General features: G+C 41.3%; 1 protein-coding gene across 1 annotated transcript; it reads left to right on the top strand.

Annotated features, from left to right (window-relative positions):
- The first annotated feature begins 12,603 nt into the window (after positions 1-12,603).
- On the top strand, positions 12,604-16,981 carry LOC147420257 (pentatricopeptide repeat-containing protein At4g13650-like). The gene is made up of 2 exons (XM_086504133.1): positions 12,604-13,142; positions 13,299-16,981. Exons 1-2 carry the CDS (start codon positions 13,092-13,094, stop codon positions 15,369-15,371), a joined length of 2,124 nt encoding a protein of 707 aa, XP_086360259.1. The 5' UTR covers positions 12,604-13,091; the 3' UTR covers positions 15,372-16,981.
- The last annotated feature ends 1,266 nt before the right edge of the window (positions 16,982-18,247 follow it).

Raw genomic sequence — 18,247 nt, 5'->3', positions numbered from 1 at the left:
TTTGCAAAATATAACGCAAAATATGCATTGAGCAGTGGATGATCGTAAACTTCCAAGTAGATTATTTCAACATTTTCTTTTATCGCTTCGTGGAGGCACTTTGATACCTTCCACCTTCCTTTCTTTATTTATGCATCCTCGCATGGCCATATTGTTTTGATCATGTCTTTGGTCACTGCTTTATTGATCTCTTTTCATTGCATGTGGTTTGGATTTGCCCATTTTGAAAGTCGTCGAGCAGTGCACGTTGCTTGCTGTGCTAATATATCGTGCGCTAGAGACTTCATGCGTTGAAATGCACTAACATTCGCTTGTTTTTGTTGCTGATCATCAAGCATTGATTGGGTGACGCAAACTTGTTCTTCATTGGCTATTTTATCTTAGAGCTGCAATGGACAAATAGAAAAATATTGAATCATTGACAAAAATATATTCTCACGATTCAGCAGTCTCATGTATACACAAAGTAGATCCGCGTCTCGTCCACTACTGATGCAACCAAACAAAATCACAACTGACGAACCCAATTGAATCACAAGACAAATTTGAAACGACTAAAGATAATTGATCCGATTAAAATACGTGACAATTGATCCGATTGAAATACAAGACATGACTCAATGAGGTGAACCACCTCGAACCAGATAATATACATCAATACAAATGAAATACTCCGGACAAGACAAATGTATATCACAAAAATGCTTAGGTCGGGTAAAAAGATGGCGCAAGTTCAACAAGTGGTCGTTGGACATGATTAGGGCCTGTCTTTAAATGTCTTTGAAAAATATCAAAACATCATATGTATTTCTTCTATTTTCTCGCTCTCTTAACTTCATCCAATAGTCTACTTTAATATGAATGGCCTTGATAACATCTTGGTCGGGGTGGTAAAATACTACTTTAGGAAAATAAAATTTCTTGTTTGCACTCCAAAAATCTATCAGCATGCTGAATACATAACCCAATGTATAAATATCACTCAATTTTGTGTATGCATTTGTGCACCGTGGATCGTATAGTTCTGGAGCAATCCACGATCGCTTTGCAATCTCTGCTTTCCATGCTTTCTATGCCTCCAAAATTGCAGGGTCCGACTGTTCGCTTGGATGCAGATAATTAATTGACACGGGCTTAGCTGGAATTCTGAGCATGATTCCCTAGTCAATGATGCCAACACGGGGTTTATTTGTGTGAGTAAAGTCCAACATTATGTTGAATGGGTGTAGGTCTCTGTGCACTATACCAGCTGAGTGAGCGGTCGCAACGCCACCAATTAAGGCGTGATAAATTGCTGGAGTCTGCTCAATCACTGCTTTGATCCACGTTGTCTCTATCTCTGGTAAGCTTTGATTTGCTGGTGGCAATGACCTCCAGTCATGTTGTAGCCTGTGCATGTGTCGTCTGAACGCTCCGTGGGCGAATGGCAAGCGGCACATCATGTCTCCCAAGGTACCCCCATTGTAGTATGGAAATATTGTGATCCAGGGGGCTTTGGTGGTAAAGCCAATGCATCTTACAATGGAGGGGTGAAGTGTTTGCATTCCTTGATCTGTTTGGAAGCTGTCAAATTTTGCCTCACTCTCTCCCTTGTAGCATTTTTCCACGTATGTAATGTGGTCTGGAAAGAAAGAGATGCCTTTGATGGTATACAATGTGCACACACCAAAAGAGCCTACTCCAACCCTTGTACCTTCTACCAAGGTCTCGTAGGGAATGCCAATTAGATGCGGGACATCTGATCGGCCACCCACAGCTACTTGCAATCTTGGGCCATCTTCAATCTCTTGCAGGGATTTTAATTACGCGATGACACATTTTGTTAAATGTTGATTATTGTTGTTATTATCACTATTTTTTTCATGTTAATAACATATCTAATGTCATGACCTACGAAAACTGGTAGAAAATGTAGAACCGGCGGGACAACCAACAATCCCGACAGGCCCGGCGGGCTTATTATGTAGCCCGGCGGGCCCGGTGGGACAAGCAAGAATCCCACCGGGCTCGTTGTGTACCCCCTCCATATTTGGCGGCTCTATATAACCCTGTAGTAGACATCACATCACATCACCTCTTCCTCTAAATTTGGTCATCCTTTAAAATTTAGAAGAAAAACTAAAGGTAAAAAAGTGAATAGTCTTTAAAAAAAATCAAAACTTAATGTAACTCTGATCATGGATCATTAGTTCTTTTTGCGACTAAACTGATTCTTGAAAGGAGGTAGAAAGGTGAATCTTTGGGTCGGTATCTCTACATTTGGGATGGACTAATCTCATGTTTGGTTCACCGTTATTTTTGCTAAATTGATTGCTATATTGATTAGAACTTCTATCATGGGTCATTAGTTATTTTTTGGACTGAACTGATTCTTGAAAAGAGATAGAAAGGTGAATCTTTGGGTCAATATCTCTACTTTTGGGATGGACTGATCACATGTTTGATTCACCGTTGTATTTGCTTGCTATTCCAATTAGAGCTCCAATCATGGGTCATTAGTTCTTTTTTGGACTGGACTGATTGATGAAAGGAGGTAGAAAGGTGAATCTTTGGGTCGATATCTCTACTTTTGGGATAGACTGATCACATGTTTGATTCACCGCCGTATTTGCTTGCTATTCCGATTAGAGCTCCAATCATGGGTCATTAGTTCTTTTTTGGATTGGACTGATTCATGAAAGGAGGTAGGAAGGTGAATCTTTGGGTCGATATCTCTACTTTTGGGATGGACTGATCACATGTTTGATTCACCGCTGTATTTGCTTGCTATTTCGATTAGAGCTCCAATCATGGATCATTAGTTCTTTTTTGGACTGGACTGATTCATGAAAGGGGTAGGAAGGTGAATCTTTGGGTCGATATCTCTACTTTTGGGATGGATTGATCACATATTTGATTCACCATTGTATTTGCTTGCTCATGTTTGAGTAGATTGAGGTTTATTCCCTTCAGGCTTCACTACTACGCTTGTGTGTGATATTGATTATAACACTAATGTTTGGTTTGAATAATACTTGAAAGAAGAGATAGCATAGTGCTCTATGTTTATTGGTATTGCAGGCATCCAATAAGTATGTCTTCCACCGAGAATATGAGCGGTGATGTTGGTGTCTCAAGCCTGGCTTCCTTCAGGAGACCTCCTACCTCGATGCCAGGTCCGTCGCAGCAAGCGACGGTGGTTTAATTAATAGATTATCGAATCCATTGAGTGACTTCTGTTTAAGTTTAGAAACTGTTTATCTTATAAGCTTTTTTTTATATTTAGTTTAAGGTTTAGACATTTGCTTAATAATAAACGAATCCCTTAAAAACCTTTACGAGGCCACAAATCACTATTAAAGCTTCATAATATACAAAGCCCTAACAAATCTTTGCATTATCACATATCATAATTGAAGCTGAAGTGAAGACAATTCACAATTCACTAATAAATTCTCGCAAGACAACGAGTAAATGTTTTCAAATGTTACAAAAACTATCCAAGTGATAGTGAAATATTTGTGAGAATATCTTCATTCTCCTGTTCACGCTGACCTTTAAGCTTATTATAGTCTTCAGACATTTTGAACATTGCATATAGCTTTTTGGATATCTCATACTCACATATAGCACAATGAAAGTTATTCATCATGCTTTGCATCAAGCATGATATATGGTACATATGTCCACATGGCAAGCTGAAGTGACCACACCACTCATGAAAGAATGATCTACATATGGGGAAAGGACCACCGTGCTCACCAGAAGCTGGAGGGGCCTCAATAGATGTTGGGTGCTCAATCAATGTGGTAGCATTTTGTTTTTTTATAGTCGCCTCTAACTCTTTTACATGGCGAGATAGCACCTTCACCTCCCTTTGTAAGTCTCTATTTAGGGTTTCTTCTGCATGAGAGCCTTGTGTAGCTTGTGATGCTTGCCTGAGTTGAGTTTGAAGCTCCTCCTTAACTTGGTGCACTTCCATTGATGCACCTTCTAGTGCCAATGACGTCTCTTGCCGTGTGACGGTGATTGCACTACTGCGAATGTCCTCAACCGTCATGTGAGGTGTCCTTGAGCTGAAGTCCACTGCTTCACCCAAGACATAATGCATGTATAACATCCTGGCAAACCACATGCAATGGACAATCCATATGATGCATAGGATGACCCATAACATCGAGATATATGTTGTCTCCATTGTCTCCTATGTCTGCATTAATGCATTGTGATAGCTTGAGTCGGCCTTTCTTGATGTTGTCATTTGCAACGCCTGGCCATATGGATTTGACCATTTCTCGGTCAATCCTAGTGTTCACCTCTTTCCATTGTGTACCCACTGGGAGCAACGAGCTGCAATTTGAGCGGTGTCGTTCACTCCACCGCCTTGACACATGGATCTGAGACGCTCAAAAGCACGCTTAGCCCTTTGATTATCATTATCCATATCCTGATTAAACACTATACTTCAGTTACGGCATACAAACTTAATGATAATCAATTGCTATAAGAGTAACCACCATTTTACGACAATCAATTGCTATAATTTTAACCACCATTTTACGACAATCAATTGATATTAGAATAACCACCATCTTACGACAATCAATTGATATAAGAGTAACCACCATTTTTTAAATCAATGAATGACAATCATTGATTCCACGTGGCTTATTGCTTGAAACTTAAGAGAAAAAACAAAACTCATAGAAAATTTGTTGTCTATTGAGATATAACAAAGTGTTTTTATTACTCAAACATCATCCATGGCACATAAAACCCAATTTTTAAAAGTGCTTTTATAAGTCAAAAGTCTCAGAAAACCCTGCTTCATAAAGTACATCATATATCCATCAAAAAAAGTCTACACTCATTTCAGAGGGAGGGCGTAAGCATCGTTTTGGTTGGGCTTCAAATCTTTCTAATTCTTCATCCGAAAGTGTGAAGGTCTTTTTGTCTGTGGATTTCTTCCTCACCCAACCTTCCACAACAATCCTAGATATGGCTTGTACCTCCACTGAAACCTTATGTTTGAACCAATCTGTGCTATAGTAGTCAGAGAACTCTCCACAAAACTTACAAAATTGCCATATCACCCATCCTATGGTGTACACATATGTGGCCTTGGTCCATGGGCACGGTGATTGCCATCTAGTAACTCAGGAGCTCGCCAAGGATGAAGCTTTTGCCAGTTTTCATCGGTATTGTTGGTCTTTTGTGTCTCTAATCCAACACGCAAAGCCAATCCCCAATCAATTATTCCAATACGGGGAGTGAGATCCTTCGTAAAGTCCAACATGATGTTCCATGGATGGAGATCATTGTGGATCACTCCCTCGTCATGTGCGAATCGCAATGCCTTCACCAAGGCATGGATCAACGAGGGAGCATGATTGCACAGGCTCTTGATACGTGTTTTCTGGTCTTCAGAGGGCTGCTCCCATTTAAAGTCTTCAGGGATCTTTCCTTTCCCCTCTTGATGCGCTACAAGCGTCGTGAAAGAGCCATGTGGAAGGGGCACTGTCTCCATAAGATCACCTAAAGTTCCCCCATTGAAGTAGGGGAATATTAGAAACCATGGCAACGTTACAGAGTGGGAAATACTCCTCACAATCCCTCTATGGTTGAGATCTACCCCACTTTCTGATGCAAAGCTTTTCCATTGATGCTTGGCCTGTCCTTTGAACTCCTTGGCACAATAAGTATTTGTTGCAGGAAGTAAACTGATCCCTTTGATTTGAACTTGCCACCCTGTGCCATAAGCCCCTGACCCAAGTTTCTTGATCTTCTTAATGGACTTATTTGGAATGCCCAGAGTCATACTACATTCAGAATTGTATATACTGCTCTCCAGGTGACTGGCAGAAGCAGTAGAACCCGATGTTCCCTCAATGGCAGCCTCCTCAATAAAGGGTTCTCCAACTTGGCTGCTCCCCATAACTCTGGTGATAGCCGTTCGCATTTTCTTGCTTAGGCCAAACTGTGTGTCTATGTGGGATGCTCGCCTTGACCTCTCCTTTTCAGCTCTCCATCTAGTGTTCCAATGCTCTAGCTTACCCTTGTCTACTTCTTGAGGGCATTCCTCTTTCAAATCAGAGGCCACCTTGGGCAAATTGCCCACCCAACTGCTCAGTAATGAGATTATTGATTCGGTTGTTTTGTATGGATATAACAACAACATTTTGCGGGCAATCTCACTGTATAATGATTGCAATCTAGACTCATCTGCAACAATCTGCTCTATATCCTCGGGATCTAGTGCACTGACGATTGTAAAAAAAAATTGTCTAATTTTCTTTTTGAACTCTATCATTGAAGTAGCAGAAGGAGCCATTTTGCCTACAATGGTATTATTGCAAACAACACATTGTGAAATATAACTATGTGCCACTACATTTGGATCTTTTCTACGTGAAAGAAAAAGTACAGTGTAGACCATAGATCTCGTACGCTTTTGCAGTGACACACCTAATCGCAATTTCAACCATGTGCCAATGCCTCACCGTACGACAACTTACAAACAGATGCTCCTGTCATTCTAGCAGCAACACACCTAGTCGCAATTGCAACCATGTGCTGAAGCATGAATGACTGGGAGCAACATAAAACATAGTCACCCTACGCTTTTGCAATGACACACCTATCCGCAATTGCAACCATGTGCCAGTGCATCCACGCACGTTGACTTCTTTCAAATAGATGCTCCTGTCATTCTAGTAGCAACACACCTAGTCGCAATTGCAACCATGTGCCGAAGCATGCATGATTGGGAGCAACATAAAACATAGTCACCCTACGCTTTTGCAATGACACACCTAGCCGCAATTGCAACCATGTGCCAGTGCATCCACTCACGGTGACTTCTTTCAAACAGATGCTCCTGTCATTCTAGCAGCAACACACCTAGTCGCAATTGCAACCATGTGCCCAAGCATGAATGACTGGGAGCAACATAAAACATAGTCACCCTATGCTTTTGCAATGACACACCTAGCCGCAATTGCAACCATGTGCCAGTGCATCCACGCACGGTGACTTCTTTCAAACAGATGCTCCTGTCATTCTAGTAGCAACACACCTAGTCGCAATTGCAACCATGTGCCGAAGCATGAATGACTGGGAGCAACATAAAACATAGTCATCCTATGCTTTTGCAATGACACACCTAGTCGCAATTGCAACCATGTGCTAGTGCATCCACACACGATGTCTTCTTTCAAGATTCAAGCTTATGAAGCATTATGAAATTATTTGAGCACACATTCATGCATTAGATGCTACCGTCAATCTAGCAGCAACACACCTAGTCGCAATTGCAACCATGTGCCGAAGCATGAATGACGGGAAGCAACATAAAACATTGTCATCTTGCGTTTTTGCAATGACACACATAGCCGCAATTGTAACCATGTGCCAGTGCATCCACGCACGTTGACTTCTTTCAAATAGATGCTCTTGTCATTCTAGCAGCAACGCACCTAGTCGCAATTGCAACCATGTGTCGAAGCATGAATGACTGGGAGCAACATAAAACATAATCACCCTACGCTTTTGCAATGACACACCTAGCCACAATTGCAAACATGTGCCAGTGCATTCACGCACGGTTACTTCTTTAAAACAAATGCTCCTGTCATTCTAACAGCAACACACCTAGTCGCAATTGCAACCATGTGCCGAAGCATGAATGACTGGGAGCAATATAAAACATAATCATCGTACGCTTTTGCAATGACACACCTAGCCGCAATTGCAACCATGTGCCAGTGCATCCACGTAGGATGATTTGATAAAAGAAATTTTATACCTTTAAGTTTTAACGCAAAAAACTCAAAAAAACATCAATAAAATAAGGAAGGGTTTAAAAAATTACTGCTACACTGCTTTGAGAATGTGGAAAGCTGCCAAAAAGTTTGGTGAAGACTTTTTAATGTACCTCTTTTGTGAAAAAGACAAGCACCGGCGTCGCCTTTATATAGCCACGGCGGGCCCGACGGGGAAATAGCTTTACCCGGTGGGCCCGGCGGGCCAACTAACTTGCCTGGCGGGCTACGAGCCGGTCTCCAGGTCTCCCTGGAGGTCAAAAAAGATGAATGTCAATTAACATAATATTTGTTATTTTGCATTTCTATTGTTATTAACCTGAAATTATAGTGTGATCACGTCATTTTGAAATCCCTGATCTCTTGGATAATCAGGCTTGGTCCTGATCTTTCACATGCTTCATCTTGACCTTCTGTTCCTCCCATAATTTGTCCCAGAGCTCTAATTTTGTCATATCGCAGGCAGGAGGGATATCTTCCTTTAAGTCTCTAGAAGAGACTTTCATATTGCCCAATACTGTCCTAACCTTGTGGTGGGGGTAAAATTCTCGAATCCCTGTTGGAATAAACAATTCATATTGGCCTTCACCTCGTAGCCTCCGCTCTGTGTTCTCCCATATAGTGCTATTGAGGTATTTGATGAAGACGTCTCTTTCACTAATCTGCTGTAGCGACCATTTGCACATGATGATATTGCCAAAATACATTCTTTTCAAATGGCATGCATAATAATTTTCTTCTGATCTGGCATCATTTTAGCACTGAACAATAAAAAACAACATATCAAATACAAATTCATGGGTGCACATTGCACTAATAGTCTCACACTAGATCACACAAACCATAACCATGACTTGAAGACTTTAGAAATGTGCACAAATATATTGATAAACATTGGAAATAATTTTCACTTTAAAATGCAATGTTTACACGTGTAAAATGCAGAGCAAACAAGTAGTTTATAAGAACTTCATCCAGATCACTCCCATTGTGTGGTAGTACCTTATAACTGCCGTGCAATATGACAAAAGGCACGCTACCACACAACACATACACACTCACACAACACAAACCCGGGTCGTGTGGTTAGGTACTCCGCTACTACCGTGCACTGCGACACAGAGCACGCTCTCACACGACCCCCTCTCTCCCTCTCTCCTCTTGACGTACCTACAAAGGCGGTCTCTCTCTCTCTCTCTCTCTCTCTCTCTCTCTCTCTCTCTCTCTCTCTCTCTCAAAAAACGACGGCTCAAGAAAAAACACCCAGTGGGCCCGATCGGGGACCTATACATATAATTTTGCAGCCCCGCCGAGCTTCTTGGTTTTCCCGGTGGGCCCGTAGGAAAAACTTAAAAACCCGGCGGGCCCGCAAGGAAAACCAGAAAGCCCGACGGGTTTTTTGTGGGGTTTCCAAGTTACCCTAAACCGGCTTCTTTGTGATCATGTTAAGTATGATTATGTAAATGTGTCAATAAGACCTTGTGATTACACAAAATTTGTGGTAATTACGTAAATATTAAATCCGTGGAGAGAGAGAGAGAGAGAGAGAGAGAGAGAGAGAGAGAGAGAGAGAGAGAGAGAGAGAGAGAGAGAGAGAGAGAGAGAGATGGAGAGGCTTGTAGAGAGGGGAGAGAGAGAAAATGGAGTATACATGTCCTTATGTGTGTGTGTGTGTGTGTGTGTGTGTGTGTGTGAGAGAGAGAGAGAGAGAGAGAGAGAGAGAGAGAGAGAGAGAGAGAGAACTTTGCAAGAGATAGAGGGAGAGAGACCTTTCTTGCTCAAGGATCACAATTATTGATCGATGGAGAAGAAGAAGCTTGGGTGGTAGAGAGAGAGAGAACAAAGTTCAGAAGGGAGAGAATCTTTTTGGAATCTGCTCGTCGGATTCCAAAAAGTGCTCGCTGAAAAATGCTCGTCAAAAAATTACGTCCACTAAAAAGCTTCAATAGCTCAAGGGTTTCCTCCAACACCACATGTAAATGCTAAGACTAGCATGTCAAAATGTGTGGACAAGCACACAATAGGTATACAAATTATTTTGATGAGGAATGTCAGCAAGTTACCTTCATGAAAGGGGAAGATGTATTTTTGTGTGCGCCAGAGCATTCAGAAAGTGTGAAGATTGGGCCAAAACCTAAATTATCTTTGAGCTATTGTGGGCCTTTAAAGATACTCAAGCGAGTTGGTGATATGGACTACAAACTCTCACTACGTGCGCACTTTGACATTCATATGGTATTCCATGTAAGTCATTTATGTAGATGCTTACATAAGGATGACAATGTTATGGATCAACAAATTTTGGTCGATTCCATTGAACTGCCTACTCAACCACATGAACTTAAGCATATTCTCGACTATCATCATCTACGCATGCATCATCGTATACGTCAACAAGCATTTGTCAAGTGGAAAGATAGACCTGAGGAAGGTACCACTTGGCAAAACATTAGCGTTCTCAAGAAGAAATTTCCCACTTTTGTTTTTGAGGACAAAAATGCTTTTTCAAAGGGTGTGTAAGGTCAAGTCAAAGGCCTAGAGGCTAGTGGCCCAATATGAACTCAGCTCGAGGGTATGACAAGAGGATGGGAGGAGAGTAGGAGTTCAAATCCCCTTACCTCATATGCTAGATGTAACAAGATAGAAACTTACAATCTAGCTGTCAACGCATAATAGAAAAACACCATGAAAATTGGTACCACAAGTCCACTTTCCCCATCACACTCACTTATGCTTAGAGTAGACACAAGTCCCAAGGGGCCACAATCAATAGAAACGTCCTGTTCATTGTAAAGAAAATTTTTGGTCTAGGTATTTTGTATACGATGCTATTGCACGTCATTGAGTGGAGACATCTATATCTACTATAGCTTCCCACCCTAGATGTGCGATAGCATCATATACAAAATACCTTCATTGACTCAAGTATGAGAAATGAAATAATCAACTTTATCTACAAGCTGCTATCTACAAGAATGGATGACAATACAATATGTTCAACAAACTTTCTATGCATGTGTTCATGCATACACACACACACACACTATGCATGTGTGTGTGTGCGTGTGCATGTATGTATATATGTAGCTCTTCAAGAAATTCACAAGCAATCAAAAAAAAAAAGAGCCTCTTCTTAGTCTGTGCTAACACACAAGTATGAGTAATGAAATAATCAACTTTATCTACAAGCTGCTATCTACAAGAATGGATGACAATACAATATGTTCAACAAACTTTCTATGCATGTGTTCATGCATACACACACACACTATGCATGTGTGTGTGTGTGTGTGTGTGCATGTATGTATATATGTAGCTCTTCAAGAAATTCACAAGCAATAAAAAAAAAGAGAGCCTCTTCTTAGTCTGTGCTAACACACAAGAGATTCTTCCTCACGACAAAGAAAATGAGAGTGACCAATGCATCAGGTGAGAAGCCATAAACATATACTAAAAAATTGCAAAGTTTCCAAGAGCGACAAGAATTTACAAGGAAGTGGTACAAAGATATAAGAATCTAATCCAAACAATGAATACACCATCCTAGATATAATGGCAATAGGTAATGTTATAGCACAAGGAATTAAGTGCTATTTTATTATCTAAAATAGACTTCTAGGTATAAGTGCTTCCCATGTTTACCTTGTAGGTTGTATGAAACAAAACCTTGGAAGAAACTAGACATTGAGTAGGAAGACGACGAGGACATGATATGCACGTGAAGCACAGCTACTAGACACACATAATGAAGGCATAACATTGTGTGCAATGAAGAAAGTATGATACGGATACAACATTGATGTAGATAAGCACACAAAGCTAGCCAAGAAAAACCTACCACTAAAATTTCATGACTGTGGTGCAAATGAAATGCACGATGCGTCCAACCCATCTATCACAATACAAAATGGCATGGCACTACATCAAACACAAAGGTACCCAACTATGGACAAGAGGGCTCATCCTACCGTCTACGTGCCAGTGCTTGATCAAACCAAGCAAGTATGTGTTGATATATATAATCTTTGACGTTGTGTATGTGTGAATGCACACCAAGAGTGCATAAAGTGAAACTTGACTAGACAAGTGGAGATAAGTGAGAGACATAGGTAGAAACATGCAAAGTGTTTGGTATATGGCCCTAGATAAAGAGAGCGCAACCTATTGTAAAGAGAAGGATATGGAACAGAGACCAAGTGTTAAGTGTGCAACAGTCTCTCTCTCTCTCTCTCTCTCTCTACTTTAGCTATGGAGTATCTTGTGTCCCACAGCCCAACTTGATTATGCTTAATCATACTGTGTGTGCACAATGGCTAATCCCACAATTAGCAATCTTTGAACATGGTATTCAAACCGGTGTGGGTTCTTAGCATGGTGCTAGCTATGTACATCAGATTATGTGTGTTTGTTTGATTAAGCATCTTATTATATTCATGTTTTTGGATTAGGAAAAAAAATTAGAACACTCTATTATGATTAGAATTGCACTCTACGAGATATTAAAAGCCACCATAATAGAGATTAAATGGAGATTCGTAATAAGAAGATTACAAGCATCCTACCTTTTAGCGAATATGGAGATTTGCATCTAGGGAGGATGCAATAGAGTTACCATCATGGAAGAGAAAATGTTCTATGCACTAGCTCCTACACATTGATTGCCACCCACTAACGTTAATGAAGCACTCTAGTTACAAACTTTCAATTTGCATAGAGATTTTGGATAAAAATGACCAGGTATGTAGTACACCCTTTAGCTAGAAACTTTTGAAGCTGCCCGATAGGAGATAAGAGTGAGCAAAGGTGCACAAGGACAATTGCAACCAGCCGAGAGCAGACGGGCTGCACTAGGCTGAGACGTTCATGATCGACAACACCATCGCCATGCCAAGATGGCTGTGTGCGTCTTTGGGGGCGTTGGGAAGGGGCGAGGGGGGGGCGGGGGACGGCACATAAAGGTATGTTTTTTAAGAACTGCTATCACTTCGCACATTCGCCGGAGTGGTTGGCTTGGGGTTGATTGAGTCATGCCCGATCCCCTTGAGTTCAACCCTACCCTGATCCTCAAAATTTTGGGTACCATAGTGAGAATTGAGAATAGGAATCTCGTGAGGTTCCAACGATGAAATCTGAAGATGGGCCCCCATGTACGATAATATGACCATTGATTGTATGATCATCGTTTACATGGTGCAAGTTCACAACAGCATGAAATCTGAGCAATGCCACAGAACTTGACAGAAGGCTGTTGTGAGCTCTCTTCCCTGCAGTTGACAAGGTCCGCTCTCCATCATGCAGTGCGTAGCGAGCAAGACGAGCGTCGCAACCCATCTCATTAAAAAGGTTAATGCAAACGATTTTCTTAAAGTAGCGATCCTCGTGTGTGTGTGTGTGTGTGTGAGAGAGAGAGAGAGAGAGAGAGAGAGAGAGAGAGAGAGATCAAAACATTTCATCTGTGGTACATGCATTTTTAACACAATTGCTTCCAACTTCTTGCAGCAAGATGAGCTGGAAAAACGTAAGGTGGAGGGTCTTCCTGTGCAAACACAGTGGAAAGACAATACATCCGTTCCAAGCCATGGAAAACATCACACTAATCTGTCAGTCAAGTGCATCACTTTGTTGAAGGATTGCTCAAAAAGGAAAGATTTACTCCGAGGCCGCAAACTACATGATGATATTGTCAGTAAAGGGCTGCTAGCCAATGATCCATACATTGCTAGTGCTTTAATCAGTATGTATGCAAAATGTGGGGCACTTGAGAATGCAAAAGAGGTCCTTGATGGGCTCCCTGTTCGAAATGTAGTTCTGTGGAATGCATTAATTTCGGGTTACGCTCAGCATGGTCATGATGAGGAAGCATTTGACTGTTTCAGACGCATGCAGCGAGAGGGTGTCTCACCTGATGTTATCACTTTTACTTGCATTTTGAAATCGTGTGCTAATTCAGGCACTTCTGAGAAGGGCCGAGAGATACATACGCAAGTTGTGAGGGAGCGGTTGTTGGAGAAAGATACCATGCTTGCAAATTCACTTATAGATATGTATGCCAAGTGTGGCGTGCTCGACAAAGCAGAAGAAGTATTTAATGAGCTTCATTGTCGAGATTTAGTCTCATGGAATGCGCTGATTACAGGCTATGCTCAACATGGGCATGGTAAGAAAGCGCTACAAGTATATGAACGAATGCAATCCGAGGGTTTCTCCCCAAATGTAATCACGTATACTTGTGTCTTGAAAGCATGTGGTATTGTAGGGGCTTCAGATGTGGGGGAAGAAGTGCATGCTGAAATTGAGAAGCTTCGTTTGCTAGAAAAGGACATTATGGTTGCAAATGCGTTGATAGATATGTATGCGAAGTGTGGTGCACTCCATAGAGCACAAGAGGTGTTTGAGGACCTTCCATCACGTAATGTGATTTCATGGACTACCTTGATCACAGGATATGTTCAACATGGACATGGTAACCGAGCACTAGAATGTTTCAAGGAAATGCGGTCATGCTCCTTCCGTCCAAATGCAGTCACCGTGTCTTCTGTTTTGAAAGCATGTGGCAGCTTGGGGTCTTTAGATAAGGGGCAGGAGATACATGCTGAGATCGTGAGAGAGCCCTTATTAGGAAAGGATGTCATGGTTGGCACCACCTTGGTTGACATGTACGCCAAATGTGGTGAATTAGAGAGAGCACAAAAAGCATTTGAAGAACTTCTAAGCTGGGATGTTGTTGCTTGGAATGCACTAGTTGCGGGATATGTTCAGTATGAATGCAATGAGGAAGCTCTGAGTTTCTTTGAACGCATGCGGCAGGAGGGATTCCTCCCTGATGAAGTCACATATGCATGCATTTTGAAAGCTTGTGGTGGCACAGGATCAGTGCACAAAGGTCAAAATTTGCATGCTGAGATTGTGAGGCAAGGAGTGTTTGAAGAGCACAAAGATGTCAGTGTTGCGTTGGTAGTCATGTACGCCAATTGTGGCATGCTAACTGATGCACACAAGATGTTTGACAAGCTGAAAGTTCGTGATATGGTTGCATGGACCGTTCTCATGGCAGGGTATTCCCAAATCGGAGAGGATGAGACAGTGCTTGATCTTTTTGAGGAGATGATAGAAGAAGGCGTGGAGCCGAATTTAGTCAGTTTTACAATAGTTTTACATACATGCAGTCACAGAGGCCTGCTGGAAAAGGGGCAAACCTACTATGAGATGATAAGTAAGAGTTATGGCTTTTCCCCAACCTTAGAGCACCATACTTGCATGGTTGATCTTTTTTGTCGTGCAGGTGACCTTGACAGAGCAGTAGCAGTCATCAAAGGAATGGAGTTGGCTCCCAATCTCACTCTATGGCATACTTTGTTGAGTGCTTGTGTGACTTGGAAGAATGTGAAGTATGGGAGATGGGCTTTTGAGAATGCGGTGCAATTGGATGAGAATGATGGTTCAGCGTATATTTGCATGAGCAACATATACATGGCTGCAGGCAGGCTGGATGATGCAAACAAAATCGAAGCTTTGAGATCGGAAAAGCAAGCTGGGAAAAGTGTAACTACTACATTGATGCCCGCCAGTTGATTGCCGTCACATTAACTGCCTTTAATAGCTATACAAACTTGCAATGCTTTCTCGTAAGCAAGCATGCCAAGTCTGTTAATCCAGCCCTCTTTGTGATGAGATAAAGCAGGGAGACATTTTTCCTGCGTATTGTACTATGCTTGCATATTATTTTACAGAGTCTTTTCTTTGGTCCCTATAGGACATTCTATCAACTGAGCCGCAGCGGCTGTAAATTAAAATTACTCACTGGCAGCATCACTGCGAAACGTCTCAAGGCCGCAGCATTTCACTATTGAAAGCGGTGTTTCACCTCAAAACGTTTCAGTCTAATGTGGAATGCGGACGGGCACTTATGGATTTGGAAAGGCTCTAAAAACTTAAACTATGGAACTATGGCGTGTGTTTCAATTGATCAGTGACACATTTCACCTGTTCGGATCTGCCGAAACGCGTTTCATGGTGACAAATTTTGGTGCTGTTTACAGTAAAGAAGGCCAGACAATTTTGAGATGGATTGTTTACATTTACTTGCATGTGGATGCTGCTTGCCGTGGCAGTGGAGTAAGTTGATATTGGAGTTGAGTATCTCCCTTATGGAGCTTTAACACACAAAACGGACTGTTAACCCGCTCAATTAGAGCACAAAGGGATATTGAAAGATTAATTGCATCACAAGCTGAGATGCATATTTGCAAGGATGTCAAGGTTATTAGAAAATGAGGTTATTAGACCTTACACTTCTAAGATGCAAGCTGTCAAGCTAGCAAAGATTTTCAAAGCTACAAAACAACCACCCCGGTTTACCCCAAGGGCATGCTTATAGCTTATAGCTTATGCTCATGCTTATAGCTTTTTCATACGTCAGACTCGGACGGGTACATAAGCATGGAATGAGTACGGATCAGACCCCCTTGAGGATTCCATACGCCAGATTCCATACGGCACACTAAAAACAGTCTACATATGACACTTACAGAGGAGCACAGAACCATACAATGCAGTGAAACACCATAGAAACTTGAGAATCTAGCTCAATCTAAGATCATTTAGAATAGTACATACCAATGACGATCACGACTGAGTCTGATAGTAAATATTGGTGTTTTAAAATCGTTGGTGAGGTCCCAAAAGCCAAATCATACTTCAATGAGACTTGCGCGGGCTTGGTATTATGGTTCCCCAATCGGATGGGTCAGGAAAAAACTATGCTCACTGTTTGTGTGTGGTGAATGTGGCTGAGCAATCATAAGGTCAGTTGAGATTTTAAGATGTATGAAAATTCTGCTCCCGACTGCTATGATCATGTGAAGTGCATTAAGTGAGATGGTGGCAGTATGAATGCAGATTTTTTTTCAGACTTAGTCCTTATATGACAAGTATTAGAGGGACTCTTTAAGCCTTATTCCTTTGCAATGAAATGAACAATTCCATTCCTTTAAACCAAATATGCAAACAGACATACCGCAGGTGGAAGAAGGTAAGCTAGCTTAGGATTTGACAGAGGAAGAAAAGCGAGCCTATTAGTACGAATACAATGATGCCCTTGTTATTTGTCACAAATCACCAGACGTTTCAGCTTAATGAAGCCTTTGTTATTTGTCACAAATAACACTAGACATTTCAGCTTATGTGGGGCAGTGTTTGGGTAAAATCAATTTTGCAACTAGAAAATACTTTTTTATGGATTTTCAAAGAGGAGATTCCGAAATTTTGAGCTATTTTCTACTGATTTAACACTATTTTTCATAAAATCTATGCGGGATTTTTCCTTTTCTTGTTCCTCTCAATCGGGTGTTTTCGAACTTCAAAGTGGCACGATTGTAAGCTGAGACTCCAAACATTGATGTGGGGTAATTGCTTGAATAGATATGCTGGGCTAGATCTATTGCAAGCTTATTTTTTAGTTTGAGACATGTCTCGTATGGAAAACACAAATTTTGTCACTTGCTTTTAGTAAGAATGGTAGTCAAGGTGGGTGATTGTCGTTTGGCTTGTATCTACTTTTTTGGCAAATTGATTTATGGCATTGCACCCACGCACCCACACCTGCATGTCGTAGGGGTTGAACCATAGCGGACGCAAAGAAAGCCCTTCTCCTTTGCCGCTAGGCCAACTACCCTTTGCTTGTGTCTTGAGAGAAGGAAGTCAAAGTCTTAACAAAAAACTAGTATGAATGCTCGTTTTTAGTTTTGCAGTGTATTTGCACCCATTGGGAAACCAGCGTCAATCAAACTATTTCATTTTCTAAAGGTTTAGATCTATCTCTTAGAGAAACAAGTGTTTTGCTTGGATAAAAACAAGCTCGAGAAATGTTAAAGGTATTTATGATGGCCTGCTTTTAAGAAAAGTCTCGTTTAATGAATAGCAGATAGTATATTTCTAAACTGTGGAAGTGTAATGTGTGTATGTGTGTGTAAGAGAGAGAAATGAAATGATATACGAACGTCTACAAATGTCCAAAATGACCTATGAGACCAACAAGTTACAAATTGGTGAATCTAATACAAAGTGTGTGTGTGTGTGCTGAAAGAAAGACTAACAACCTAAACAAAATGTTGTAGTGCAAGTGAAAGTGAAAGTGAAAGTGGGGGAAAGACTAGAGACTCTCTAGTCTTGACTAAAGATTCTCTAGTCAATAGTTAATACAAAGGAATCTCTAGTCAATACAAAGGGACAAACTAATGAGGGGTGCAAGAAACTTAAGTTACTAAAAAGGAGATAATCCACTAGCTCAAAGTAAATCTAACATGGGTCGGTGTCGGATCTCCTCGATGTCCTCCATGGTCAAAAACTTGATTGGGCATCGTGCGTGCCATGCCAAGGTAATCTAAATCCTCCTCTGTGATCTCCGTCTATGTTGGAATGCCCTCCTTTGTAATCGTGGACAGCGGGAT

The sequence above is a fragment of the Adiantum capillus-veneris genome, chromosome 28 (genome assembly GCF_014529385.1).
Source record: "Adiantum capillus-veneris isolate H3 chromosome 28, ASM1452938v2, whole genome shotgun sequence".
Lineage (NCBI taxonomy): Eukaryota > Viridiplantae > Streptophyta > Polypodiopsida > Polypodiales > Pteridaceae > Adiantum > Adiantum capillus-veneris.
The sequence above is the reverse complement of the archived record's forward strand: the minus strand, read 5'-3'. Positions and strand labels throughout refer to the sequence as shown.